The 27035-nt window shown below is 52.2% G+C and overlaps 3 protein-coding genes across 6 annotated transcripts; 2 read left to right on the forward strand and 1 right to left on the reverse strand.

The window, feature by feature from the left end:
• The first annotated feature begins 714 nt into the window (after positions 1-714).
• On the forward strand, positions 715-9071 carry TMEM97 (transmembrane protein 97). Its single transcript, XM_049637917.1, has 3 exons — positions 715-948; positions 6556-6700; positions 7759-9071. The coding sequence occupies exons 1-3, from the start codon at positions 823-825 to the stop codon at positions 8016-8018; spliced, it is 531 nt and encodes a 176-aa protein (XP_049493874.1). The 5' UTR covers positions 715-822; the 3' UTR covers positions 8019-9071.
• Positions 9072-9241: 170 nt separating this feature from the next.
• IFT20 (intraflagellar transport 20) lies at positions 9242-15741 on the reverse strand. Of its 3 annotated transcripts, none has more exons than XM_049637920.1 (6): positions 15603-15741; positions 12221-12405; positions 11927-12055; positions 10679-10764; positions 10053-10156; positions 9242-9586 (listed from the first exon to the last, which is right to left on the reverse strand). In XM_049637920.1, the coding sequence occupies exons 3-6, from the start codon at positions 12051-12053 to the stop codon at positions 9505-9507; spliced, it is 399 nt and encodes a 132-aa protein (XP_049493877.1). In that variant the 5' UTR covers positions 12054-12055; positions 12221-12405; positions 15603-15741; the 3' UTR covers positions 9242-9504. The 3 variants fall into 3 exon arrangements, with proteins under 3 accessions (XP_049493877.1, XP_049493875.1, XP_049493876.1); XM_049637918.1 differs by having other exon boundaries at positions 12221-12463; XM_049637919.1 differs by lacking the exon at positions 12221-12405.
• An 86-nt stretch (positions 15742-15827) lies between these two features.
• On the forward strand, positions 15828-27023 carry TNFAIP1 (TNF alpha induced protein 1). 2 transcript variants are annotated; one of them, XM_049637909.1, is made up of 7 exons: positions 15835-16121; positions 19824-20141; positions 20746-20915; positions 21333-21422; positions 21499-21551; positions 22530-22725; positions 24372-27023. In XM_049637909.1, the coding sequence occupies exons 2-7, from the start codon at positions 19937-19939 to the stop codon at positions 24606-24608; spliced, it is 951 nt and encodes a 316-aa protein (XP_049493866.1). In that variant the 5' UTR covers positions 15835-16121; positions 19824-19936; the 3' UTR covers positions 24609-27023. The 2 variants fall into 2 exon arrangements, with proteins under 2 accessions (XP_049493865.1, XP_049493866.1); XM_049637908.1 differs by lacking the exon at positions 24372-27023 and having other exon boundaries at positions 15828-16121; positions 22530-23467.
• Positions 27024-27035: the final 12 nt, after the last annotated feature.

The following is a 27035-nucleotide window of genomic DNA, read 5'->3' on the forward strand; positions in this document are numbered from 1 at the left end:
TGATCGCGCGCGCTCTCTCTCTTTCTCTCCAAGTAAGTGAATTAAAAATATATATATTTGCAGAATGAATAAATCCTCCCTCATTCATCACAGCCAATCCCTGCCCCAGCCAAGACCCGCCCATCCTCTTGCTAGATCCCTGTGCTTCTTGCTTAATTGAAGTTGGCTCTCCCCTAGGCAGCCTTCAGAAGGCTTCCAGGCCCCTCAGGTTCGGCGGGGCTGGGACCTTGCGAGTGTTCCCACGGCCCGTGAACGTCGCACCACCGCGCGGATCACAACGCGCTATGCGGCCGGCCCTGGTCTGCGGCAGCTGGGCTGCATTAGGGGCTCCACTTCCACCAGCGCCCGTGGCCCAGCACCCAGGAGCCGCTCAGTAAGCGTTACTCCTTTGCACTGGAGAATGGAGTACTGGATGAAAGGGACCACAGCGCGCCACGCAGTCGGCGGCCAGGCCCGGCGGGCGTCAGGCCCCGCGCTCCCAGTTCAGTCTGCACGCCGCAAGCCCGAGAGCCGTCCCACGCGGCGAGCGAGGAACCCCGCCCCATTCCACGCGGCGCCCCCAACGGCCAATGGAAATGGTCTGGGGTGGCACCTCCTCTACACGCTATACTTGTACGAGCCAATGGGCGTGCTCTACGGCGAGCGCCGCTCCCGCCGGGGCTTTGCAGCCAGCCAATGGGAGTGGCCGACGTAGCCCTCTCGGGGGCGGGGCGGGTAGTCAGGGCGCGGAGTCCTGGGACGCGGCGCGGGTTGGGCCCACTTCCCACGTCGGCTTTCCGGGCTAGTGCGGCATCCGCTCGTCACCGGCGCAACCAACCGAAAATGGGGGCTCTGGGCGTCCGGCGCGGTCTGGAGTGGCTGCTGGGCCTCTACTTCCTCTCCCATGTCCCCATCTCTCTGCTCTTGGACCTGCAGGTGGTGTTGCCGCGCGAACTCTACCCCGTCGAGGTGAGGGCGACGGTCGGTCCAGACGGCCGGTCGCTGAGTTTGGGGCCCCTCCGCGCATTGCGATCGTTCCCCGGCGTCCCCAAGACCTCCCCTCCCCCGCTCGCCGCCCAGCCAGGGTTCTGCCCCCCTTTCCCTCCCTCCCTTCTTAGGTCCTGCCCGTGCCCCAGCCTCTCCTCACCCTTCATCTCGACGTCTTGCTTGGGGTTTTCGATGGTCCGGACCGTTATCCCAAGCTGCTTGGGGCAGACACGTTGGTCCTTTTAAAGACAGTTCTTCCCTGGGTATGCGTAAGGCTCTCAACACCCCACCTCTGGTCACTTGTATTTGAGGGAAGTAGCCTGGATGAACCAGTGTCTCAATCACGTGTTGGATTTGTGTGTTCTTTGAAAGAGCTTTAAAATAACGTCTAATCCCAAAGCAATAGTGCAGGTAGCATTAGACCCATAACACAGGGCATTCACGGATCGTCATTGCTTCGGTCTTAGGATCCAGCGACTTCGAAAGCTCGTAAGTAAATTAACGACACCTTTTCAAATCAGCCCTTTTAATTAGGTTCGAGTGAGAATGATCACCTGACTAGAAATAGAGGGGAGAAGCCCCATTTCCTCGTTGTTAATGAGTATTCTTTACCCCAAAGTTTGCTTTAATGCTTTTCGTTTCTTCAGAGCCACCGTTTTTACTTTACCTGGTCCTTTCACCTCTGGACCCTGTAACCTTCTCCCGGGGAGCTCCTGTCCTCAGTTCTGTGCTTCTCCATATTGTGTGCAGAACTGTGGGCAAGACTGACTTGTCTACCTGTTTCCCTTTAGATGCTTTTTCTCTGCAGAGCGGGGATGGGGGGGGGTGCTTCACCTGAGGTCCCTGAACCCCTGGGGTATACCATGGGGTATGCAAAACTGTGTGGGCCTTGTGGTTTCTGGGAGGAGAGTCACAAGCTCACACATACAGGGTATATTAGTTTCCCGTTGCTGCTGTAACAAATTACCAGAAACATGATGGCTTTAAACATTTGTTCTCTTACAGTTTTGGAGGTCACAAGTTGAAAATGAATCTCGCAGGCCTAGGGGAATCTTTGAAGGTCCTAGGGGAGAATCTGTTCCTTGCCTCTTCCAGTCTGGTGGCTGCCAGTGTTCCTTGGCTTGTGGCCCTATCACTTCGGTCTCTGCCTCTGTCATCATTTGGCCGCCTTCTCTTCTGTAATCCAGTCTCCCTCTGCCCCACTTTTAATTTTTTTTTTTTTAACGTTTATTTATTTTTGAGACAGAGACAGAGCATGAATGGGGGAGGGGCAGAGAGAGAGGGAGACACAGAACCGGAAGCAGGCTCCAGGCTCTGAGCCATCAGCCCAGAGCCCGATGCGGGGCTCGAACTCACAGACCACGAGATCGTGACCTGAGCTGAAGTCGGACGCTTAACCGACTGAGCCACCCAGGCGCCCCCCCTCTGCCCCACTTTTATACAGACACTTGTGGTTACGTTTAGAGCCGACCAGGTAGTCAGCATAACCTCCCATCTCAAGACTCAAAACCCTTACCTTAATCACATCTGCAAAGTCTCTTTGGCCCTATAAAATTACGTTCAGAGCTTCCAGAGATTAGGAACTTTGGGGACTGTTACTCGGCCTGCCACACAGACCCAGGTAGCACCCGCTTTCTCAGCAGGTCGCCACCGCTCTGCACCAGCCATTAGTTGCCTTGAAGAAAGGAGCCTTGTCTGTGGTTTTCAGAGTCTGTGTGGCCAACAAAACTCAGGCAGGCTGCCTGTTTAGTGTTTGGCGTGATGAGTCCCTTTAATAACTGGGCACTTAACGTTAGTTACTCCAGGTTACTCCGGACTTAACAGCTGGTGCTTTCTTGATCTCTTCTGAATATGCCGTTCCCACAGGTTCTTGCCTACCACCTCCAAATACAGTTCAAATGTGTCCAGCATCATAAAGACCCCATTTCAGCTTATCTCTTTGATTGGTAAAGTTTTCTCAGTTTTAATGTTGACTTATTGTAAAAGGTCAAGGGCCATTGCAAGTGGGACCTGGCCAGAAATTGTGTATGTCTGTGTCTTTCTATCTGATGCTGCTTGAAGGTGTTGGCGACACGGCGGGGGGGGATCCTATTTTGGAAGGGCCGTTGTCTCTCTTCACTCTTGTTGCTTTGGAGTTGAGATTGATGGTTTTGTTGCTTCGTTATGGGGAAAATAATAATAAAAGCCTTGAGGGATTCTCAGATTCTCTTTGAAAAAATGCCCAATCTTCACATCTGTTGTGTTTTTCTTCCCCAAATAGAAGGAATTTTCTCCTAGAACTAAAATGCTTGTGGCGATCCCATAATGGTTGGGGCTGATCTTCCTTGGTTTGAACCGGTCAATACTTGGAAAAACTCTTACTCTGAAACAAAAAGAATTTAGTTTGGATTGGAACATGGAGAGGATGGGGAAGGCATTGCGCAGTATCGTTTGCAGCTGGTAGCATTGGTTCTGTTTAAGGTGAGCGTCTGGGTGTGAAATCAGCCTGTGCTCATCCTAAGGTAGAAAAGTGCGGGATTGTTCAGTGGCAATTCCTGGTTTAGAAATTCTGGTGCCAGGGGTGCCTGGGCGGCTCAGTTAAGCAACCGGCTCTTGGTTTCGGCTCAGGTCATGATCTCACGGTTCGTGAGTTCAAGCCCTTCAATCCCAAGCAGGGATACTCTCATTCTCTATCTCTCCCCCTCCCCGCCTTCCCACTCACGAGCCCGCACATGCGCGCTCTCTCTCAAATAAATAAACTTTATCAAAGAAATAAACAAAAAAATGGATTGTGGCCTTAAAAATGTAATATAATCTATTTTAAAAAATCCCTGTTTATAGGCCAGGTCAGTAGTTTAATAGATACCAATGGTAAGTGGAGTCCAATGTGTCAGGTATAGGGGTGCCTGGGTGGCTCAGTCAGTTAAGTGTCCGACTTCGGCTCAGGTCATGATCTCGCGGTTCCTGAGTTCAAGCCCCGCGTCGGGCTCTGTGCTGACAGCTTGGAGCCTGGAGTCTGCTTTGGATTCTGTCTCCCTCTCTCTCTGCCCCTCCCCTGCTCACACTCTGTCTCTCTCAGAAATAAATAAAAATTAAAAACAGAAAATGTGAGTCAGGTAATAAACCATTTTGGGGGACTTACCTAATAAGAGTAGTTCTTAAGGACCAGTTGCATGCTGCACTCTTAATACGATTAAACTTGAATTTCTCCACATGCGTGTTAAGTTCAACTAAGTAATTGTAAGATTTACTCTGTGCTTGCCATTGTTCTAAAGACCGTGTACATTAACTCATTTAATCTTCCCATTAGTGAAGTAGGTGCTATAATTGGGAAGCAAGTTCAGTGAGATTTAAGTGCTTTGCCCAACGCCCGCCCCCAGAGCCCTTCACTCTACCAGGGGCCTGCGGTTTGCTTTCCCTCAGCCCTTAGTCCAGGTCCTTTCCGGCAGCATGCGGCTCGCGGGCGACTGTGGGCGGGCGCTAGGATCCTAATTGATGACCTACAAGAGCTGGCTGAGTTTTGCTGATCTCATCCTGGATTATGAAATAGACTGTATACAAATGGAACAGAAAATGAAATCAAACCAGGATGCCTTTTAAATTTCTACGGTAAATCTTGACAGCAGGTCATTCCCTCCAATATTTTTTTTTTTAATTTTTTTTAACGTTTATTTATTTTTGAGACAGAGAGAGACAGAGCATGAACGGGGGAGGGTCAGAGAGGGAGACACAGAATCCGAAACAGGCGCCAGGCTCCGAGCTGTCAGCACAGAGCCCGATGCGGGGCTCGAACTCACGGACCACGAGATCATGACGTGAGCCGAAGTCGGCCGCCCAACCGACTGAGCCACCCAGGCGCCCCCCCCCCCCCCCACATATTTTTTAAAGAAAATCTGGAGAGCAAAAAAAGGATCTCCAAAAACATTTGGCTCAAGTTGCTTGTTGCACAGACGAGGAAATAGAGCCCAGGAGAGGTGCAGTGACTTAACCTTTATGAATTTTTTTCTGCCACCTTACCGTCCTGAAGAGTGCCTAGAAGGAAGCTAAGGGTATTGCTGTGAGTTTCAACTTCAGATCAAGTACAAATTAGACATCACCCGGTCGATAAACTGGTAATCTAGCCAGAGCCTTTCTGAAATTAATATCATGCTAACAGAATGTTTGTTTCTGGATATTTGCTTAAAGCTCAGCTTCAGTGGTGAGGCCTTGGTTTCACAATGGTGAGCCTTTATCTTTTGACTAAAAATTAACAGGAAAAATATTGCAATGGAAAAAAATGGCTTTTCCACTGCAAGCTAAATCTTTACATTGGAAGTTCCCTTTATTTGCTGTAATTTGATATTTTATATATATATATATATATATATATATTTAGCTTTGGAGACAGGTGTGGCAGGACAGCGCCATCTCCAGGATGTAAACTGTGACAGACCTTTGGTAGTCCCATGTGATGCGAGGGAGCCCTACGCTTTGGGCCCTTAAAGGCACAGAATGGGCAACCTCTAATCTTTCTGCTTCCTTCCTCTGCTGGTAGCCATGGGTCTGCATCTTTTTTTTTTTTTTTTAGAGAGAGGAAGCACACGCGAGCACATGAGTCGGGGAGAGGGGCAGAGGGAGAGAGAGAATCTTAAGCAGGCTCCATGCTCAGCTGGGAGCTGGCGCGGGACTCAGTCCCACAACTCTGGGATCATGACCTGAGTGAAAAATCAAAAGGCGGTCGGTCACTCAACCGACTGAGCCACCCAGGCGCCCCTGGATCTGCATCTTTTGATTTAACAGTGTAATCAGAGGAGGGTGGGCCCCAAGCTAGAACCAGGACTGCTAACCCTCAAGCCTTGACAGCCTAGAAGCGCTACAGTTTGTGGTTGGGGCAGTTTGTTCTCCAGATGTCCTGTGGGTCTCCTAAAAGAGAACTCTTCAGAACTACAGTAGTTAAGAATGACGAGGAACTTGAGATTTAGGGATTCAGTTGTCTGAAAGTGCATCTTTTTTTTTTTTTTTTTTAAACATTTATTTATTTTTGGGACAGAGAGAGACAGAGCATGAACAGGGGAGGGTCAGAGAGAGAGGGAGACACAGAATCTGAAACAGGCTCCAGGCTCTGAGCTGTCAGCACAAAGCCTGACGCGGGGCTCGAACTCACGGGCCGCGAGATCATGACCTGAGCCGAAGTCGGACGCTCAACCGACTGAGCCACTCAGGCGCCCCTGAAAGTGCATCTTAAAGAGGTTAAACTTCTCTCCCTTCCGTTCCAGGCCCACCCCCCCCGAAAAAGACAAAGAAACTCAGTTCATTTCTGTATTTGAGGCAGTCTGGCCCTCGGAGCTTGGTGTGCAGCTGCTGTTAAAGGACAAATGTTAGGATGGTTTTCACAGCCGTTGGCTGACATACAGGGCTAGTGTTATCCGGAGTCACGAACGGGTAGCAGAGGGGCTGGAAGAGCTGAGGAAGGCTTGGAGGAGGGAACATTCGAGTCAGAGCTAGGGAGTCTTTAGGAAGGGGCCATCTAGGCTGCCTCGGGGCTGGGCAGTGAGGGACTCTTCGGGGGTTGGAGCGGCCAGCCTGTCCTGCCAGGTGGCTGTGTTCAATGTGCGCGTTCTCTCTCCTCAGTTGAGAAACCTGCTGAAGTGGTACGCCAAGGAGTTCAGAGACCCTCTGCTACAGGAACCCCCAGCGTGGTTTAAGTCCTTCCTGTTTTGCGAGCTCGTGTTGCAGCTGCCTTTCTTCCCCATAGCAGCCTATGCCTTCTTCAAAGGTTGGTAACTGGAAAATCCCACTTTTGCCCTGATACCCAGTCCCGGAAATCTTTGGGGGAAGTCTCTCAGAGGAGAGTGATCCCTGTAGTTTGAGGGTCACCTAGGGTGGGGTGGGAATGGCCAGATCTTGTAAAGGGACATCAGCGTGGCTCAGGTGGATGCCTGTGTGGGTAGCTGAGCCGAACGACTGTCACCTGGAGATCTCTCCTACACCTGAGGCTGCTTCAAGATCGAACTTGTTCCTGTTTATTGTCTTTTTTTTACCCCTGCAGAATTTATCATTAGCTTTTATTTTTCCGATTTGGGGAGCACCATACTGGCTTTTCAGCGGTAGCATCAGGCTAATCCCTGAAGGGCTTAACTTCTCATTTATTCTTACAGTGTTCCCGTGTGACTTAACGCTTTTAGAAAGACGGGGGCCATACTAACGTACATGATAACTAAGCTCATACAACCGGTTTCCCACTGGAGCTCCCAAATCCATCTCAGCAGAATCTGTTGATCTTCTCACCTGTATATATAATTATTCAACAGATGCTGTGGGCAGGCCCTTCCCCCTGCCTTTTAGGCCAGACTGGCGTAGATCGTAATGGCCGTTTTACTGCCCTAGAGTTTTTCTTGCTTTCTTTTTTTTTTTAATTTTTTTGTTTTTGAAAGAGAGAGAGAGCAAGCATAAGTGGGGGTGGGGCAGAGAGAAAGTGGGATAGAGCATCCAGAGTGGGCTCGGTGTTGGCAGCAGAGAGGACTCAGACTCGTGAACCCCGAGATCATGACCTGAGCTGAAGTCAGACACTTAACCGACTGAGCCACCCAGGCGCCCCACTAGAGTTTTTCTGAATTAAGTTCCAACCCCCACCCTTGGCGCTTTAGCAGCCGGTGGGCTAGAGCCCCAGCTTTGTGCATTAGGAGATACTAGAACACATCCGGTTTTCCATTTGTTTGTACTTGGAAAGGAGGTAGATTCAGTGGAAAGGGAGCAAGCGTGGAGACTGGCGTGGGCGCCCCTGGAGTCGTGGACATACCTAACGCTTACCTCTTTCTCTTCCCCCAACTTCAGGAGGCTGCCGGTGGATCCGCACCCCTGCAATCATCTACTCCGTTCACACCATGACAACTTTAATTCCAATTCTCTCCACATTGCTATTTGAGGATTTCTCCAAAGCCAGTGGTTTCAAAGGACAAGGACCTAAGACTTTCCACGAACGACTAACCCTCGTATCTGTCTATGCCCCCTACTTTCTCATCCCTCTTATGCTTCTGCTTTTCATGTTGCGGAGCCCCTACTACAAGTATGAGGAGAAAAGAAAGAAGAAATGAGAGAAATGACCACTGGCCCGGCGGGAGATGCCCACAGGGCAGTTTCCTGTTAGACCCGGTATGCAGAAAACTGCTCAGAACCCATGTTTTTCGGTAGCGTTCGAACCACACCAGCAACACACAAGAGCAAGACACTGGCAGGAGCCCCATCAGACCCTCCCCTTCTGAGAACACTGGCACCAACGGACCAATCACCTGAGGACGGACAGGGGGGTGTGGGCTGGGTTATAGGGAGGTGGAGCCAAATACCTCACTGTGTACCCAAGTTCCGCTGGGAGCAGGACCAGACCAGAAACTGGATAAACTCCTAAGACACGTGGCCTGCTTGGCATGTTCATGAGTCGCTTGACCCACAACGTACAGGTGACTAAACCCTCGATTCATGACTCTCTACAGCGTGTCATTAATCAGCAAAATGAAGAGTGGGATGTTTCAGGCCATTTTTAAGTTTAAAACTGTGACTTTAATATTCATTAAAAACGATATCCTGGTTTTTTTGCCTCCCCCTCTGGTGGGGGGAAAGGTCCTGTAAGAGGTTTAGACTTGGGTTTTGCTCAACGGTTAGCTCTGGCCTGACTTTCAGAAATGGGTTACGCTGGAAGGTGTTTTCTTTCTGTCTTAAACGGGTCATCCCAGAAAAGATTTTAAGTCTCCTTAAAGACCTTAGTCTTCTGTTTTTACAGACCACCTGACATTAAGTCCCGCTCTGAGGTCTAGTGTCTCAAACCTGTTCTGGAAGTGTGTTTCCGGGGGGGGATAACGTCACCTCCCTGATAGTTTTGTCATCATTCCTGGCTTGTTCTCTAAGTAGAGGGGCAGCTGGGGGGCCTGACGTGTCCGTGGTGTAAATACAGGAGCTCTTCGTTGGTGTTCCTTAGTTTTCTCTAAATACGTACTCAAGGCCAACTCAAAAACAAAAACTCAGTGAATGCATGGAAGATGGTAACTGGTCCTTCCTCTTTTTATCTGTTTTGCTCACAAGTCATAATGGTCTGATTGATGGGGTATCATCTGACACCTGTGTCCGGTCCCAATAAAGGTAGCTGCTGACGACTGTCTGCTTCGTTTCGTGGCCTGGGGGCTAGAGCGTCCGGGGTTCCCTTACAAGGTGTTCCGTGTACACTTCAAGGGCAGCAGAAAAGAGGCAGATCAAGCCATTTGAAAACAATAATTTATTGCTCTTCCTTTGAAAGCTTTGTGACTTTACAAAAAAAAAAGGGTCAAAATTTACAGACTGCTCAGTTCAGGCTAAGAGTGCCAAGAGGTGAGAGCCTGGACCACTGTGGCCATGGGGTAACTGCCCAGCAGATGTGCGCTGACATTTCCAACAAGCCCCCCAGACTTGCTTACTGCCTTCAGAGATGCTGCGTTTTTTCCACACCATCTCTCAGGACATACTTGGGTCATTGGTCAAGTCACTGGATTGGTACAGAGGTTTTTTGGGTTTTGTTTTTTGCCCGGCCTGCTATAAAATGAAATTTTCAGTTCATTTCTGAAAAATAAATTGGTCAATAAATTCATTTTGTTCTGCTTCTACTTTACACAAAGCTTCATATTCAACCCGATACCTGAAAAACAAAATTGTTACAAGCCCTAAAAATGGATGAAATAAACCGTGGACTTAATTCTTCTAGAGAAGAACGTAAGCGATTTAAACGATCCCAAGAAATGGTGTGAGTTCATAATGAAGAAGTTGGGGTGAGAAAGAAAGAAAGAGGCGAAGCCCAACCCAGGGCCACCCGTGAGAAGTCTCCAGGTCTTTTCCTCTAGAAGAACTAGCCAGTTTCATGGACTCGCTACCGGAGCCTTCTAGCTCCCAGACCACTAGAGGTGGTTTTGTATTAACAAATGTCCTTTTTCCTTCTCATTAAACAGGCCTTGACTTTATTTTTTTAAGTCTTCAAGTCAGATGGCAAGTGGGACCCTGTTCCCGAGAGGACAATGGTGAAGAATAAGGACAAGAGGTGGCCACTCAAGAAGGAAGAATAGAACTGCAGTCGAGCAAAGAACTTTCTTTGCACCCTCACCTCTTACCTTTCAAGCTGCATTTTCTTTTCTGCTATTAGGGCTCGGAGTTGCTGCTGTTGGGCCTCCCTCTGCTTTGCTATAGATTTGAGCAAGTTCCGAGCACCAATGGCCTAGAAAGAAGGTCGTGGCTTCGTTAAAACCATCTTCAGCTAAGTCCTCAGCCAAGGGAGGGCCACTCGGGGGCGGTCTCAGTGCCCAGCCGGGGACAGACCGTCGAGCCCCAGAGCTTCTGGAATAACCTGATGAGACCTGCATCGCAGCTCAGGGGCAGATCCGCGAGTCCCCCCGCCCCCGGAGTCTGGCACACGGGTGCCAGTGGCCCCTCTGGTGCACCATTGAGCCCTGTGTCCTTTGCCGGGTCACTGACTCCCCTGTATGCCTTCTTCACTTACAAAAGCATAAGACCACCCATCTCAGCGATGTGAACATGAAATGATGACAGTGTACTAGCATAAAAGAGTTCGACTAGCGGAAAGAGTTGACTGGGAATTGTTACTTAGAATCCCGTTTTACTTAAAATACCCCCCCCCCCCCCCCCCCCCCCCCCCCCAGCAAGAAAAAGTCCAGCGGGCAGGAGGAGAGGCTGGTGAACCGTGTCCCAGGCCAAGATGGAGAAGGCACGCTCATCTTACCTTCATCTTCTCGTTTTCTGCTTCTTTTGCCAGTTGGTCAACAAGCTCAATTAAACCACCAACTATTTTCTGAAACTGGCCAATTTCTTTTAGGGGAAGAACAGAAAACAAAATGTTTTATTTTCTCTGCATCATCACTCCCTTCGTGTTCCCTTGTGGCGAGAGCCGGGCTAATGTGTGTCCGAGCGGTCTGACACACGGGCCTCGAGTCTTCCACCCTTGGTCTAAACCCAGAGGAGGGTGGCCAGGCGCTCAGAGCTGGAGCAGGGCACACTTGGACCTTGAGTCCCAACTGAGCCAGCCGGTGACTGTTGACCTCTGTCTGTGAGGCTCCCGGTGGCCCATCCTCCACACGGACTCCATCCTGCCCTCCCCAGGAGTGACAGGAAGCACAAGGGGCATGTCCCCAGAAGGACGGACTCAGGACGTGAACACGGTCTCCTGACTGGCCACAGATACGGCCCTAGGTTTCAGTTAATGGTGGTGGTGGGGGCAGGGGTTTGCCCGAGGAGGGCAGAGCTAATAAAGAGCTCAAAGCATTCAGGTGCTAATCTCCCATTCGCTTTTTTCAACGTCCTTGGGTGTGGGGGGACCTCGTCCTACTGAGGAGTGAACTAGGACCCAGGGAGGAGGGACGGCATGCAGTCAGAAGACTGGCAAGGGAGCCCAAGCTACCTTTCACCAGCCAAGCTCTCTGCAGACCATGGAGTGCCCAGAAGGCTCAGAAATCCCTGCTTTAACCACACATGCTCTGTATTTGCTGCTCTCGGGTGCTGGCCTCCTGGGACAGGAGGTGTCCTGGGTATCCAGCTAAAATAGGACTTCATTGAGTCTGTTGAGCTACTTCTGGAGACTCCAGTTAATCAATTTTCACTCCAAGTGATGGTAATCCCGCGACTGAGAAAACTATTTCTTCCAAGAATCAGGAGTACCTAACTACTCCCACCCCCGAGCCACAGTTCTGCTTCCGTGAGGTTCAAGGTTTCTGAGAGGGAAGAAAAGCAACGATGGGACATCCTCCGCATCTCACCATTCGTTTCGTTTGGTGCTCTGTGTGGGACCACATGGGCGCATTACAGGGCGGGCAGACGAGGTGGTTAGTACATGGGAATTGATAAAGGCCGGGTGCCACTTCCAGGGAGCCACAGCTCCACTCTGGCAGGGACAAGGGCTGGGGGCTGGGCGGGGGCGGGACACAGTTGGAAGCTCAAAGCTGAGTGGCACCACGTCTCCCCAAATGACACTCACTGTCCACAAAGTCCTTGCACTCCTCCTTGAGCTCTGTGGTCTGCTGGGTAACCTCAGGGTCCAATACCCGCAGCTTGTTCAGCTCATCAAAGTGCAGCCCCGCTTCACCCAGGATGTCCTTGGCCATAGCTGTGAAGAAACCAGGCTGAATCCCCAATCGCTTCCCAGCCACCCAAGGAAATGCCTGCTCCCAGGCCAGCCCCGCTCCCGCCCCCAGACACCAACGCCAAAAACCCAGATGCTCTTCCTCCAAAGGCTCCCCCTTCCCTCTGCCTCCACCTCTCTGAGCCTCACCTGTTTCCCTTCCAGCTTCCCTAGAGGAGAGAAGTTCTGCTCTGAAGGGCTGAGAGTGGCAGCCGGGAGGAGGTGTGTCATAGGAGCAAGGGTCAGGAAAGAATAAAGTCCAGCTGCTTGTCACAGGCACCGTTCATTCAACACACATTTCTTGAGTGCCTTCTACAGGCCAACACTGCTAGATGCTGGGGGTACAAAGATGAGTGGAGCATGGTGCCCGCCCGGGAGGAGCGCATAGTTTAGCTGGAGGAAGACAGACACGTAAACTGAAAAGTACACTGTGTTAAGTGCGTTTACAGAAATATCGCGCAAGCGCTGGAGAACACAGCGGTCGGCTTGGGACGGAGGAGTCACATTTGAACTAAGCGTGAGAAGCCATAGCATATTTATCCCCAATTAGGTGCCCAAAAGGACACGAAAAAGCTTTTCAAATACAGTACTGGAATAACACCAAAAGCAAACGAGGAAAGCTGCGTGAATTAAAGATCAGAGTTAAAAAAGAAGCCGGGAGGAAGAACCTTACCCACAATGTACGCCACAGGCTACTGTATGCTTGCCTGAACTAGGACTACAGTTGGTTCGGTCTCTCTCCAGCAGAAAACACAAAAAGGAATGGCGTGTCAGCAAGCACATACCAAGTAAGGAGGCTGGGGAAAGGCATTCCAATCAGGGAAAATAGCACAGACACGAGCCTGAAGTCACTGAGCAGTCTAGAATATGGAAGGACCGAGGATGTAGCTGAAGAGGTCGGCTGGCACCAGATCAGGAAGACCGTGTGCGCCAAGCTAAGGCATTTGGGTTTCTTTCTGTGGGCAGGAGGACCAGCAGGGATATCTTTTCCCCTCCCAGGCCACCTTGAACTCCTGGGTCCAAAGGAAGCCTCAATTCCGGGAAAATGAAAACGCACCCTCATTCTGGCTCAAAACAAAACAAAACAAAACAAAATGGGCGCCTGGGTGGCTCAGTCGGTTAAGCATCCGACTCTTGGTTTGGCTCCGGTCATGATCTCCAGTTGGTGGGATCGAGCCCTGAGGAGGTGCAGAGCCTGCCTGAGATTCTCTCTCTCCCTCTCTCTCTGCCCCTCCTCCACTCACGCACACTCTCTCCCCTGCTCTCTCAAAAAACGAAGTAATAAACATTTTTTAAAAACCCTAAAAAAACTAAAAAATGAACATTAAAAAATAAAATAAAATAAACAAAAGGACACGCCCTGTCTACAAAAGGAGGCAATGCTACTTAGGGCTAGCCATTGGCTGCTATACCAATTCCAAGACCCCAGGTCTTCCAAAGGCTACCACCATCTGGTGCTGTGCCAGCCCTTTCCTCTGCCCCCACCTCCCCCAGCTGTTTTCCTTCTGGCTTCCTTAGAAAAGTTCTCTTCCACATGGGGTGACTGTGGGAGTAACTTTCCAGAGCAGGTATACCATAGGAGGAGCGATCGTTAAAAAAATAATTCAGTCCCCCGGTTACCCGAACTGATTTTCAAGACAGCCAAAAAATCCAGATTTATACATGAAATCTGACTTTGAAAGGAAAGCACTGAATTCAAAAATTTAAAGGCAATACCACATCCAACACTGTGGGCCAACAAATGCGTGTCTACAGACTGTCTGACTGTGGCCCAGAGCCTTTCGCCTACTGGAAGGAAATAGGCTAGCATCTTCCTTTTGAAACATTTTAATCATCCCAAGCTTCCTTTTATTTTATTTTATTTTATTATTATTTTTTTAATTTTTTAACGTTTATTTATTTTTGAGACAGAGAGAGACAGAGCATGAACGGGGGAGGGTCAGAGAGAGGGAGACACAGAATCCGAAACAGGCTCCAGGCTCTGAGCTGTCAGCACAGAGCCTGACGCGGGGCTCGAACCCACGAACCGCGAGATCATGACCTGAGCCGAAGTCGGCTGCTTAACCGACTGAGCCACCCAGGCGCCCCCCAAGCTTCCTTTTAATCAAGCTTTTTTTTTGTTTTTAATATAGTTGCCTCTCGAAGTACTTCTCTTTTATTTTTCAATTTTAATCAAGCTTTTTAAAAGGTCTGTCTTCCTGCTTTTTCTGTGACATTTACACATACAGTCTGAGCACTGAACACCTACCAGGTGATTAATCAGACCAACTGCTCTAGAAAGCTTCCAGTAACCCGAGGGAGCAAATAATCTGCTCCGACTGCCACTCCCGTCCCTGAGAGGAGGCATTTATTCAGAGACACCTTCTGAGTCCCTGCTCTGGAGACAGAGTAGTGAAGAAGATGCTTCAGTTCCTGACCTCTGGACAGAGAGCAAACAAATAACCACAAATTGTGACAACAGTATGAGGAAAAGCACTGGGTGAAGATCCTGAAGCTAAAAGAAATGTAATGCCTTCCAAGAACCCAAAGCCTAGTGTGGTTAAAACCCAGTGAACAGGGGGAGTGCGGAACAGGGTAAGTCTAGATGGGGAGGCCAGCGCTGGTTCATGGAGGGCTCTGAAAGCCGCAGTCAGGAGCCCGGATTTTATCATAAGGGTAGCGGGCAGCCAGCAGATTCTCAGCAGAGTGGTCCTATCTGCCTTTTGGAATGATCACTGTGACCCAGGATGGAGAATGAATTGGAGGAAACAGAAGAGGGAGGCTACACCTAACTTGGTTCATCACTGTAACCCTGGCATCTAGCACGGTGCCTGCACATACCGAGTGCCTGCACTCAGCAAATGTTTGTGGAATGAATGTGGAAACAGAGAAGGCTCTTACAGTAACGAAGGCTTGGAGCTGAAGCAAAGGGTTCCAATTTGCGACGTTATGTAAGCCGAGCTGATAGCATTTAGTAAAGGACTGGATGAACGTAGGAGTTTGGGGATGAGGGAAGGAAAGAGGCAAGATTTCCATGTATCTGGCTTGAGCGCCAACTGGATGTTTGGAGGGCAGAGTTGAATGAGATGGATAGGACCGGAGAAGGAGGGTAGGGGGAGGGTTCCCAGCCAACTATCAGATTCTTTTCCAACTCCCACCACACGTGCGTGTCTGAGCATCTGCGGAACACCGGGCACAAGAGCCGCATGGAGCTCCCAGAAGATGACAGCGGCGACACTCTCCGCCCCAGTTCCACTCCCCGCACTGGAGGCGCCGTCGGCGGGGTGGGGGGAAAGGGCACGGGACATACATACACAGTCAGGAAGACCTGGGTGATGGAGCTGGCTGTCCACACTACGCAAGCGCCTTGAACTTATCTGAGCCGCAGTTTCCTCACAAGACCGTTGCGAGCATCAGCGCGTTAAGTTCCAGGCCCAAGCTGGGTGTAACACCGCTCGCAAAGAACCGCGCGGAATCCCCACGTTTCTTTCGGCCTGTCAGATTCACTCGCCCCGGGTCCGCCCGCGTCCCCCGGCCCGCAGTCACTGCCTACCTGCCAACCCCGTACCGGCGGCGCGCTGCGGCCCGGGCTGATTCCGACAGGCAGCTTCTCTCCCCGGTTAGCGGCAGCCGGTGCCTCGCCCGCCGGACTCAGCCGCTGCCACGGATACAGGACCTGTTTACCCACAACGTCATTACCTGACTGCGGAAGCACTTACCCCGCCCAGCCCGCAGAGCCTGCTGGGAAACAGAGGCCCGCGAGAAGGGTCGGCTGCCTACAAGACCCAGAGACCTTTGCGCCGGAAAGGCCGCAGGAAGTAGCTGTGCGCTCTCCGCGGAGTACTCCCAGGAGCCCTTCCCTCCCCCCGTGATTGGGTGCTGGGCATGCCCGGCCGTGGAGTCCGAGGCTGCCGGGCGGGCGGGGTTGCGCCGCGGCTCGGGGCGGGGTCCGCGCGCGGGCGAAGGATGTGAGCTCACAGCCCGGGATTGCTGGCGGGCAGGCGGCCACAGCCCAGGGCGGCACGGGGTCGGCTTGCAACCCAGCTAGGAGGAGAAGCGCCCGCCGCGGACGGTGAGAGCCGGGCTGAGGTTGCCCTGGGGGACAGGATGGACGGGCCCGGGGCTGGAGCAGAGAGCCCCACCCAGTCCTGGGGAAAAGGCATGGAACGGCTTAGGGGAGATGGAGAGCTCACATCTCCCACTGGGATGGGTGTCAGAATCGGTCTGTTTCTCGGTGGTGAGGACGGGTGCGGGCCGGGGAAGACCACAGGGAGGCTGGGTCTCTCCAAATCTTTCCAGACCCTTTAGACGAAGCCTGAGATTTACACCTAAGATTTCTGCTAGATCCGCCCCCTCAACCCAAGATCGGCTGCCCCCACCCTAGTGTGATGAATTTCTGGGTCCTTCTTCCTTTAGGACCCCACCTTTTTCCATGGCCGTGGTTGTTTTCCTGCCCTTAATTCTGCTTAGCTTCCCATCAGCCTCGCTGAGAGAGACGGATACGCCCTCAGCCCCAGGCAGACATCCCCAAATATCCACACACAAAGTCCGGAAGGAACAGCACTGAGGCTATCAGTGGAAACTTCATTCTCAGTGGAATTACTTTGTGGGGCGTCACCTGCCACAAGATTCCTGGAGCCCATTGGTCTGGGAAGAATCTGAGCGGGCGGCATCTGAGCTGACGTGGTCCAGGGCTCAAAGCAATTGCTTTGTAGGCTCCGTTGGCCGCCGCCTGGCCTTTGAGTTCCTTTACTTTAGCAGAGCATAGGTGCGCTTTCTTTATCCTGGGGAAATCGGGGCCAGACACAAAATACACGTGGAACTTGCTAAAACCTGTTAAGGGGTGGATTTATTCCTTTGGGGTGAGTGGAGGAAGGTGATTTCACACTATTCGTGTGTTACTTACTGATTGGGCAATCCGCCGGTGAGGGGTCATCTCATCCTTGGGGCAAGTGAGTCTCAGAAATTCAGAACTGCACACAGCAACCACTCTGGCCCTTTTTTGGACGGACATTCTTCCTAGGGACCTACCTAAATCTTTTTTAGGGACAATATCAATCTAACTGACATGTATTAAATACTTTAAAAGGTGCTTGGCATCGTGCTAAGTGCTGTTTTGGATAGCAGAGCAGTAAAGTTGGGGAAGCCAGCACACTGCTCCTGTATTGCACCTGCAGGAGGTGATGTGTAACTGTAAATGTGTGCGTGTTGTGATAACTACACGAGGCAATTTCACGTTTTCTCGGTCTCTGTGACCAACAGTGTAGTCCAGGCCTTCACGTCTTGCCTAGACTGCTGCTTCCTCTGGTCTTCGCACGTGCTCTCTTGCACTCTTTAACAGTCCATTCTCTACACGGCAGCCAGAGTGATCTTTTCAAAGTGTGAGTAACTTGGATCCTATCACTCCCCTGCTTAAAACAGTCCAATTGATTGCTGTTGCAGTTAATATAAAATGCAGACTCTTTCGGGGCGCCCGGGTGGCTCAGTCGGTTAAGCATGCAACTTTGGCTCAAGTCATGACCTTGCAGTTCACAGGTTCGAGCCCCACATCGGGCTCTGTGCTGACAAGTCAGAGCCCAGAGCCTGCTTCAGATTCTGTGTCTCCCCCTCTCTCTGGCCCTCCCCTGCTCATGCTCTGTCTGTCTCTGTCTCAAAAATAAATAAAAACATTAAAAAAAATTTTTTTTAATGCAGACTCTTTAAATTTTTTAATGTTTATTTACTTTTGTTATTTTTTTAATTTTTTAAATGTTCATTTTTGAGAGAGAGAGAGAGAGAGAGAGAGACAGCGCAAGTGGGAGAGGGGCAGAGAGAGAGAGAGAGGACACAGAATCCAAAGCAGGCCCCAGGCCCCGAGCCGTCCGCACAGAGCCCAGTGTGGCACTCCAACTCACGAACTGTGAGATCATGACCTGAGCCCAAGTCGGAAGCCCAACCGACTGAGCCACCCAAGCACTCCTGTTTATTTTTGAGAGAGAGAGACAGACAGAGTGTGAGCAGGGGAGGGGCAGAGAGAGAGGGAGACACAGAATCCAAAGCAGGCTCCAGGCCCCCAAGCTGTCAGCACAGAGCCCGATGCAGGACTCGAATGCAAAAGCAGTGAGATCACGACCTGAGCCGAAGTCGGACACTACCCACTGAGCCACCCAGGCGCCCCTGCCTAAAATGCAGACTCTTTAATATGATCTGGCCCCTGTGTTATCTGACTTTACATCAAGCCAAGATGTGCGCTAGACATCTTGGCCTTATTTCTGCTCCTAAAACTTGTGTCTAACTGAGAAACTTTGCACTTACTCTCCCATCTGTCTGGAATGCGCTTTCAGACTTCAGCTGGAATGTCGCCTTCCCAAAGAGGCTTTCCCTGTACTAATTAGTACTAATCCCTAGTCACCCTCTTGTCACTAGTTTATTTACTGCATTTCTTACCTTCTGGAACTGCTCGCTTATGTATTCATTTTCTAGCTAATTGTCTGGATCCTCCCCCTAGAATGTAAGCTCCGTGAGGCCATGACTTACTGTCTTCCGTATCCTCAGTGCCTGGCACATACCAGGGGCACAATAAAGGCTAACTCTTATTATTTTTCTTCTGGTTAACACTGTGATGCTTCTTTATACTCCTTCGAGGCAATGTCACTATCTTTTCATCTCTCTGTTCCTACTGCTTAACCTAGTAGGCACTCAGTATTGTTTTATTGCTGAATGAATTAAATGAAGTAATGTATGTATTAAGTGCCTAGATTAGTACCTAGACCATAGTAAACATGCAGTGGATGTTTGCTTTTTTTTTTCCAGTGAATGCATTTTAGTGATTCCTTAGGAAACCGAAGCGTATAGAATCTAGATCATGAGGAGTGACCTGGCTGTGCCCTCCTTTGCTTCCTCGCTCCTCCCTCCTATGAATGCCTATCAGCGTTTCAGTTTCCAAATCACTTAATTGCTTTTAGATTTATCATCTGATCCTTTGGAGCCCTTTCTCCCCAGTCTTGTGGGTAGAACGAAAGGAAGAGATGGGGCTGCTGGGCCTCCTCTCAGGAAAAAGAAGTAAAAATAGCCATCCTGTCGTTGTTCTCTCCTGAAAAGTGGTGACAATTTCAGGAACTTGGGACAGGGCTGGGGCCAAGAAAGGGGAAGGTCAGGAAATCCCCCTGGGGCCAGAGTAACCTCTGCCAGGAACATTGGACGGTGCCCTCCCGCCTGGCTCATTCCGGGCTCTCCTGAAGCTGCTTTTACTTTCCTTTCTGAGGCCAGACTCCGGGCGGCGCTCACTGTGAGCACTGGTGCAGCTGCTTCTGAGCCTGGAATCTTTTGAAAGGAAGCGCATCCTGTCCCTCTGGCTCCTGGGAATCTCCTGCGCTGGCTGGCTTCCCAGTAGGTTTGGCGGGAAGTCTTGGGTCCTGGGAACCTTGGGAAGAAAATAATTGGAATAGGACTGTGGATCCCCAGGGTGCAGACTTCTGCTGCCCAGTCTGTGCCTCCAGCATCTCCGACTAACTCCAGGGGTTTGCTAGACCTCCTTGCTGCCTAGAGCTGAGCCGAGTCTCAGGGAGGCTGGTGAGATGGTGAGTGGGCTCTGGGAGACTGCTCTGGTTCCTGGTACCGGAAACAAGAGCAGGAGTGTCTTCTTTTGCTATTGCCCTAGGGCCTGAGCCTCTGCGAGGTCTAGGCAGCGGTCAAGGAGAGAATGACTGCACAGTCTCCTGGGATCTCCTGGCCCCTCTCGGCTGAGGGCTGTCCTCCGCTGACTCCTGTCTCCTCTCCCATCTCCTGTTCACAGTGCTGAGAGTATGAGGCTCTGGCCTCTACTGGCCGCTCACTCGTGATCCTTCCACCACGGCGGAGCCTTCCAAGCCGACCTCCTGCCGTGTGGTGATCTACCTGCAGCGGGAGATGTCAGGGGATACCTGTCTGTGCCCAGCGTCAGGCGCCAAGCCCAAGCTAGGCGGCTTCAAGGGAGGCGGCCTGGGCAACAAATACGTGCAGCTCAATGTGGGTGGCTCCCTGTACTACACCACCGTGCGGGCGCTAACCCGGCACGACACCATGCTCAAGGCCATGTTCAGCGGGCGCATGGAGGTGCTGACCGACAAAGAAGGTGAGGCGTCGGGGCTTGTTGGGCTGGCTTGAGGAGGGAAGGAAGTGTCCCTGAGGAAGTGCCTTTGGGGCAGCGCTTACGCCTGGCAGAACTAGACTCTAGATTGACTTTTCCTGTTACCTAGTACAGGACTCCTTCACCTGGAGTCCTCGGAAGAGCTTCGGGATTCTTGGAAATCGGACGTGGAACGGTGTGTGCTTACCCGCTTTCCAGGGAGGAGATCCATACTTCTTAACTATTCACAGAGGACTAGATTCTCACAGGAACCATTGCTGTAGTGACTGGGCAGTACACGGAAGACAAGCAGGGCCCGGGGGTTTCCGTGCTCCCGGGAGGTGGGCCTGAGCCGTCCTGAGCTTCGGTGTCTGTGGGCTCTCTCAGGGCCCGGAGGGCCTGCGTCCCCATAGCACGTGCCAGTTCTTGGTCGAAGAACAGCCACAGGCCTAAGAGCTAGAGGTTGTGTTCTGCTTCTGTTACCCTATGGTGGGGGCTCTGGGCTTGCATGCTGCTTACCACCCGCCACCAGGCTTGTCAGGTGGCCTTCTCCTGCTGCTTGCGGCCTGGAGGCAGAGAGTCACCATCTGGGGCCTGTCTGCATCCCCAGGCTGGATCCTCATAGACCGATGCGGAAAGCACTTCGGCACCATTTTGAATTACCTCCGAGATGACACCATCATCCTCCCGCAAAACCGGCAGGAAATCAAGGAATTGATGGCTGAAGCAAAATATTACCTCATTCAGGGGCTGGTGAACATGTGCCAGACTGCTCTGCAGGTACGGAGATATGGTCGCGTTAGGTTGAGGAGGTAGGGAGTTGTCCTGTGCTTTGGGGACACTAAGGTCCAGTTCCCGGAAGGCTGTGTGACAAGTGCCGTGAGTCCAAACCAAGTTAGATACACCAGGTTGGTGTTGCCCAGGCCAAGGACACTGGCAGCCAGTCCATTTGTAAGGTGACGGACTCAGGCGGTATGACTAAGCCCAGCTTCCGGTTTCTATGCCTTGATATCTGGATTTTAGGTTTTCTGGAAACGGGGTTCTGCCTGCGGGCTGGCAGTTTCTGTTGCCAGATGCCTCCACAACAAGCAGAGGGTGGCCTTGGCATAGGGGCTCTGACGGCTCCTGGGGAAAGCCTGGCTTAGGCTGGCAAGCAAGAGAGCTCAAAAAAGATTCTCGGCTGTGTGTGTCACCCAGGACAAGAAGGACTCCTACCAGCCCGTGTGCAACATCCCCATCATCACATCCCTGAAAGAGGAAGAGAGGCTCATCGAATCCTCCACCAAGGTACTGGCACCTCTGAGGGCTGCGGGCAGGGGCGGATGGGACCCTGGCCTGGCCCTCACGCTCTCCTCCCTCCCAGCCCGTGGTGAAGCTGCTGTACAATAGAAGCAACAACAAGTATTCCTACACCAGGTAGGGTGGGCATCTGGGGGCCGAGGGGGTGGGCACCGGGGCTGGGGGAAGGCCCGCAGAAGTAGCTAGAATGACTGGCCAGCCAGCAACGGGGCGGCAGACCCAAGAGAAGCCGCCTGCACTCCCGGCAGGGTTGGGAAGGGCCCGGGTCTCAGGAGGGAAGAACGGAGAGTAGAAGGGAAATCAGAGCAGAGGCGTCTGGAACCTGGCGCGGGGCCCTGGCTGAGGATATAGATGAGAATGAACACGGAACAGCCCCCTACTCCAACGTGCCACGTCAGGCAGCTTGCCAGGTGTCTTCCCAGCATTATCTTATGAGGTGGACGAGGACGTAAGCCAGCCATTGTGCTTCACTGCTGGGCCACAGTTAGCTAGACCCAGAAGGCCGCAGGCTCAGTAAGTCCTGTGGACGGGCCTGTTGCCAGGATCACCCCTACAGCGAGGGAGGGGATCCTCCTGCCTCGATGGCAGCGAGACTCCTTCCTTATGGGCCTAATGAGAGGAGACCTCCCTCCTTCAGTTCTTTCTGCTTTAACTTGTTTTTTATGTGTGGAATTTTTTTTAAGTTTATTTTTACTTAAGAGCGCATGCGTGTGAGTGCATGCAAGTTGGGGAGGGGCAGAGAGCAAGAGAGAGTCCCAGGCAGGCTTTGCATTGTTAGTGCAGAGCCCGATGCAGGGCTCAAACTCACGCACCATGAGATCATGACCTGAGCCAAAGTCAGACGCTTGACCAACTGAGCCACCCAGGGGCCCCTCTCTCTGCTTTTAACTTAAGACCAACTCCCCTCTTTTTCCTCACAGGCCCCCAAACCCAGAGGGTGCCCCGTGACCCTTTCTCTTCCTGTTCCCTCTGGCATCTTGGCTTTTTCTCAGTTGTGCATGATGGGGAGGGACAGAGAGGAGACGCCCAGCTAGCCCCCTCTCTTGTGCCGGAACCTCATTCCTGGGCCCACCGGCCTTCATGGGTTTTTTTCAGCAACTCCGACGACCACCTGCTGAAAAACATCGAGCTGTTTGACAAGCTGTCCCTGCGCTTCAACGGCCGCGTGCTCTTCCTCAAGGACGTCATCGGCGATGAGATCTGCTGCTGGTCCTTCTATGGCCAGGGTCGCAAGCTGGCAGAGGTGTGCTGCACCTCCATCGTGTACGCCACGGAGAAGAAACAGACCAAGGTGTGGCGGGCTTCCCTCTGCGTGGGGGGGACGGGACACAGCAGCGCAGCCCCAGCTGTGCCTTTCACCACAGGGAGCAAAAAAGGAGTGCGGTTTGCTCTGTCTCCCCCAAACCCACGTGATGGTGCTGGGCAGTTCCAGGAGTTCGGGGAGCGGCTGGGGAGTGCTTTCCTGGGTCAGCTGAGAGGCAGGGGCCGCCGACCAGCAAGGGACAGCGTGGTGCAGGGGGAAGGACTGGGTCTTTGGAGTTGGCCCAGTTCAGGTTTGAATTCTGGTTCCGCCATTTACTAGTTTTCTGACATCGTCTGAGCCGTTTAAACCACATGAGCCTCAGCTTCCTCATCTGCAAACATGGGGACGACAGTGTGAATTTAGCAGAAGCAGAACGAACACGAGACGGCTCCCAGGAGGAGCGGTGCAGGCTGGCGGAAGCAGCTGCTCTGATCTCTCCTCCGGCCCCTGCTCCTTGTGGGTTCCTGGTCACTCAGCTCAGCCTCTGCAGTGACCACGTGGCGCTGGGTACGGGAGGGATTTGACAGATGAACGTTAACACGGACCCCGCGAACCCCGTTCTCCCGGGCCGCAAGCGGGTGCTGTCCTCCCCAGGGAGTAGCTGCCCCGAGAATGTTTGTATGGGGGGCGGCAGGGCTTCGCTGAGCCCGGAGGGCAGCTCATGTGGGGGACGGTCACATGGGTGAGGGCTCAAAGCCCCGAGCTCGTGTAGCACCTGCACGGCCACTGCAGTGCCTCCAGTTGGGCGGTCTCAGGGTTGGGGGTGGGGGACAGCTTATAGGAGGTAGCCCTGCTTCTTCCTGTCATTTTGGGGGTGGGACTCCCATGTGCACGTTTCAGCGGAGTCAAGATTCAGGGACAGGTCTCTGTGGGGGCTGGTTACACTGTGGAAGTGGCAGCAACACCCGTCACCTTCCTAAGTGCTTTCTCTTCCGTGAACTTTTTGAGCCCTCGTACCACACCTGTGAGACAGGCAGGGCTGGAAGCTCAAGTTAGGCTAGAATTCAGCTGCCTTGAATGCCATCCCCTTTTTTTTTTTTTTTTTTTTTTTGAGAGAGAGAGAGAGAGAGAGGGAGCACAAGTTGGGAAGGGGGGCAGAGGGAGAGAGACAGAATCTCAAGCAGGTTCCATGAGTGTGGAGCCCGGTGTGGGGCTCGATCCCGTGACCCTAGGCTCATGACCTGAGCCAAAACCGCGTCGGATGCTCAACCGACCGAGCCATCCGGGCACCCGCCCCCCGGTCTTTCATGTAATGTTCACAACTCTGAAGTAGATATGAACCCTGATTTTTTTACACATGTGGAAACCGAGGCCCGGCAGCTAGTAAATGGGGGGGCCATATTTAAGCCGAGGTCTGACCACAAAGCTCAGGCCCGACCCTCTACATGTACTAGTCTGTTGGCCTGGGACTGGGTGGGGCCCGGGCAGCGCGCTACGCTCTGGCACCCTGATGTCCACAGAGCGCACCTCCTCACATCTTCAGAGAGGCCTCCCTCCCTCACGAGCCGGAAGGCCGTCTGTCTTGTGAGACAGGTCAGGCGGCCTTGTAGAGCCAGCACAGACCCAAGGGCCCGGACGTGCGGCTCCCTCTCGTGGAGGAAACCTCATGGGGTTCTCTCGCCCCCTAATCCCAGGTGGAGTTCCCAGAGGCCCGAATCTATGAGGAGACTCTCAACGTCCTACTGTACGAGACCCCCCGAGTCCCCGACAACTCCTTATTGGAGGCCACCAGCCGTAGCCGCAGCCAGGCTTCCCCCAGTGAAGATGAGGAGGCCTTTGAACTGCGGGACCGTGTCCGCCGTATCCACGTCAAGCGCTACAGCACCTACGATGACCGGCAGCTCGGCCACCAGTCTACCCATCGCGACTGACGAGACCCTCAGGGAAGTCAGGACACAGGACACCCTGTCCCCCCTCCTGTGGAACCCTGCCCCACTGGCCACCCCACGCTGCTGCTGGCTGGGTTTCTGTCCCAGCACCCAGAGGCATGACAGGAAGTCAGAGGGCCTGAGCAGGAGAGGGACCACCTTCCTTTGCCCTGCTCCCTGAACACTTCAAGATGACCAAGTCCTGGACCCTTTGCTCGCCCTTCCTGACAGGGAGCTGCTGCTGCCCCCGGGGCCAATGGACTGACCAGCCCACCTCCCACAAAAACATTCCCCTTGGCCCTTTGTGGAGTACCCCTTTGCTCCACTGAGGGGCTACCTTTAGGCCTTTGTTGAGGTCCGTGGGGAATGGGTTCGTTCTGGTGCTGTGGAGGCCCAGTTTCTCACAGAAGGTGGGGCTCCTTCTTCCTTATGGTGTTTAAGCACAGGCTTCACAATTTTGTTTTTTAAAAAATTATCTAGGAAACGAATAGTTTTAAGTCTGTAACAATGAGGGCACTGGGTATTTGTGCTACCCCTTGAGGGTGCCAGGACCCTGGGCAGGGCAGAGCCCTTGGCCTTTCCTGATGCCTTTGGGATCAGTTTCTTTAAAGCACTTTGTACTTTTATTCAGGAGATTTGTATTCTGCCCTGACCCACATCATCTTTTTCTGACCGTAACCCCCTCTTTCCTGCAGAATCAGAGAGGGTCTAGAGAAGCAATAAAAACAAAACAAAAACCACCACCACCAAAAAAAATTTACTAGCTTTGGCTTTGCTGGGCTGCCCAAGCAGGTGGCCCAGAGAGCCCGCAGGAAGGAAGGATGTTTAAATTGGGAACCGTGGTGCCAAAAAGGCCCATGAGAAAGGACATTTTACCCCTACATCTTAAAGTCACATAACTGACTCTTAGGGTCTAACATGATTGCTCTTTTTGATTCTCTTGCCCTCAAGGCATGCTTTGCTTTACTCACCAGAAAGCCAAAGAGCCACCACAGGGGCCAGGAACATGAGCCACAGTGGGAAGGCCGTGGAGCCTGTGGGCACTGCGCTTGGATGCCCATCCGAGGACAGTGAGCATGAGCTCTGCGTCCCAAGCAGCCCTGTGCAGAGGTGGCATGTGCTTGGCCATATATCCACTGCCCCCCACCCCGTTCTCCTGGTTTTGTGTCCCGGCCGAGGGCGGTGGTTCTGCCTAGTGCTGCGCCTGGATGCAGGGTGATGTGAGCAGCCTGAGTCCCTTGAAAGGTTTCTTCATTTCTTTCTTGTTGGGTCACATGGCCACAGAGCTGCCAAGCACCAGCTTTTGGGCAAGGGTGCAAGTTCCTCCTCAGGGCTTTCGTTCACTGCCTTCTGTTTGGCTTGGCCCTTGGGAGGCTGCTTATCCAAATTCTTTTCCAAAAGAATGCTATCAGGGAGGGATCAGCCAGCCTAACAAAACAGCGTAGCCACTGGGTAGTAGCCACCTGGGAAGGAACACAGGTTATCAGGTTCATCTCTCCAGACTGCTGTCACGATAGCTAAGTGGCCTGCTTGTGGCTGACCCGATGGGCAAATGCCAGGCCAAGCTTAGCAGACACCCACAAGGACCTGAAATGACATGATGGGGCCCGAGAACTGTGACTAACCAGGCATTTACACTTGTCACAGCCTTGAAAATACAGACTTTCAGGCAAGGCACCCTGGTCATCGGCTCAAACACTTCTTTCAGCCTTCACTGGAGTAACAAGATGAAGACAAATCCATTTCTTTGGCCAGATTCCGGCTTTGGCTTTGTGGCTTTCCCACAGAGACTGGAATGCTCCTGCCGGAGGCCACTGGCCTATTTCCTCCGCTGCCCTCCTGAAGCCTTCTAATGCTCAAGGCCCAGCTCCCCACTGAGGTATTTTAATGCCTGTCCTTTGACCTCCCCAGTCCTGCAGCCTCTCTTTACTGCTTTGACATTTACATCCTCAGCTGTCTGAGTGGTGACCTGTCTCTTCCTGAGAAAGCACAGTAGTCCTGGACTGATGGAAACTATCTCCTTGGTCTTAAGAAAAATACTAACATTGAAATCACTGAAGTAACTTTAGCTTCTTTAGCCAGACTTTGTGGCATAAGGGCTTGGAGAATTTTCTTTTGAGTTCCTCAGGCCCAATCAGAAAGCAGCTCTTGGTTTTGTGTACTTTTCAACTCTGAGTAGCCCAGGGAAAGTAAACAGAAAGCATAAATGAAGGTCAAACCTTGTCGGTTTCTGAGAAAACTGGAAACTTGCTGGTGACCCCATGTAACCAGTACCGGGTGTTATTCGATTTCTTACCTGACTGACCTCTGCCTAAAGAATGGCCCAGCACTTCTTTGTCACATAACTGCAATTCTTTGTTGCTCAGCCTAGGTGATGGAAACAAACACTAATTTCTAATAAAATCGTGTTACGCTGCAGTGGCCCGCAAC

This window comes from Panthera uncia, chromosome E1 (assembly GCF_023721935.1).
Source record: "Panthera uncia isolate 11264 chromosome E1, Puncia_PCG_1.0, whole genome shotgun sequence".
Classification (NCBI taxonomy): domain Eukaryota; kingdom Metazoa; phylum Chordata; class Mammalia; order Carnivora; family Felidae; genus Panthera; species Panthera uncia.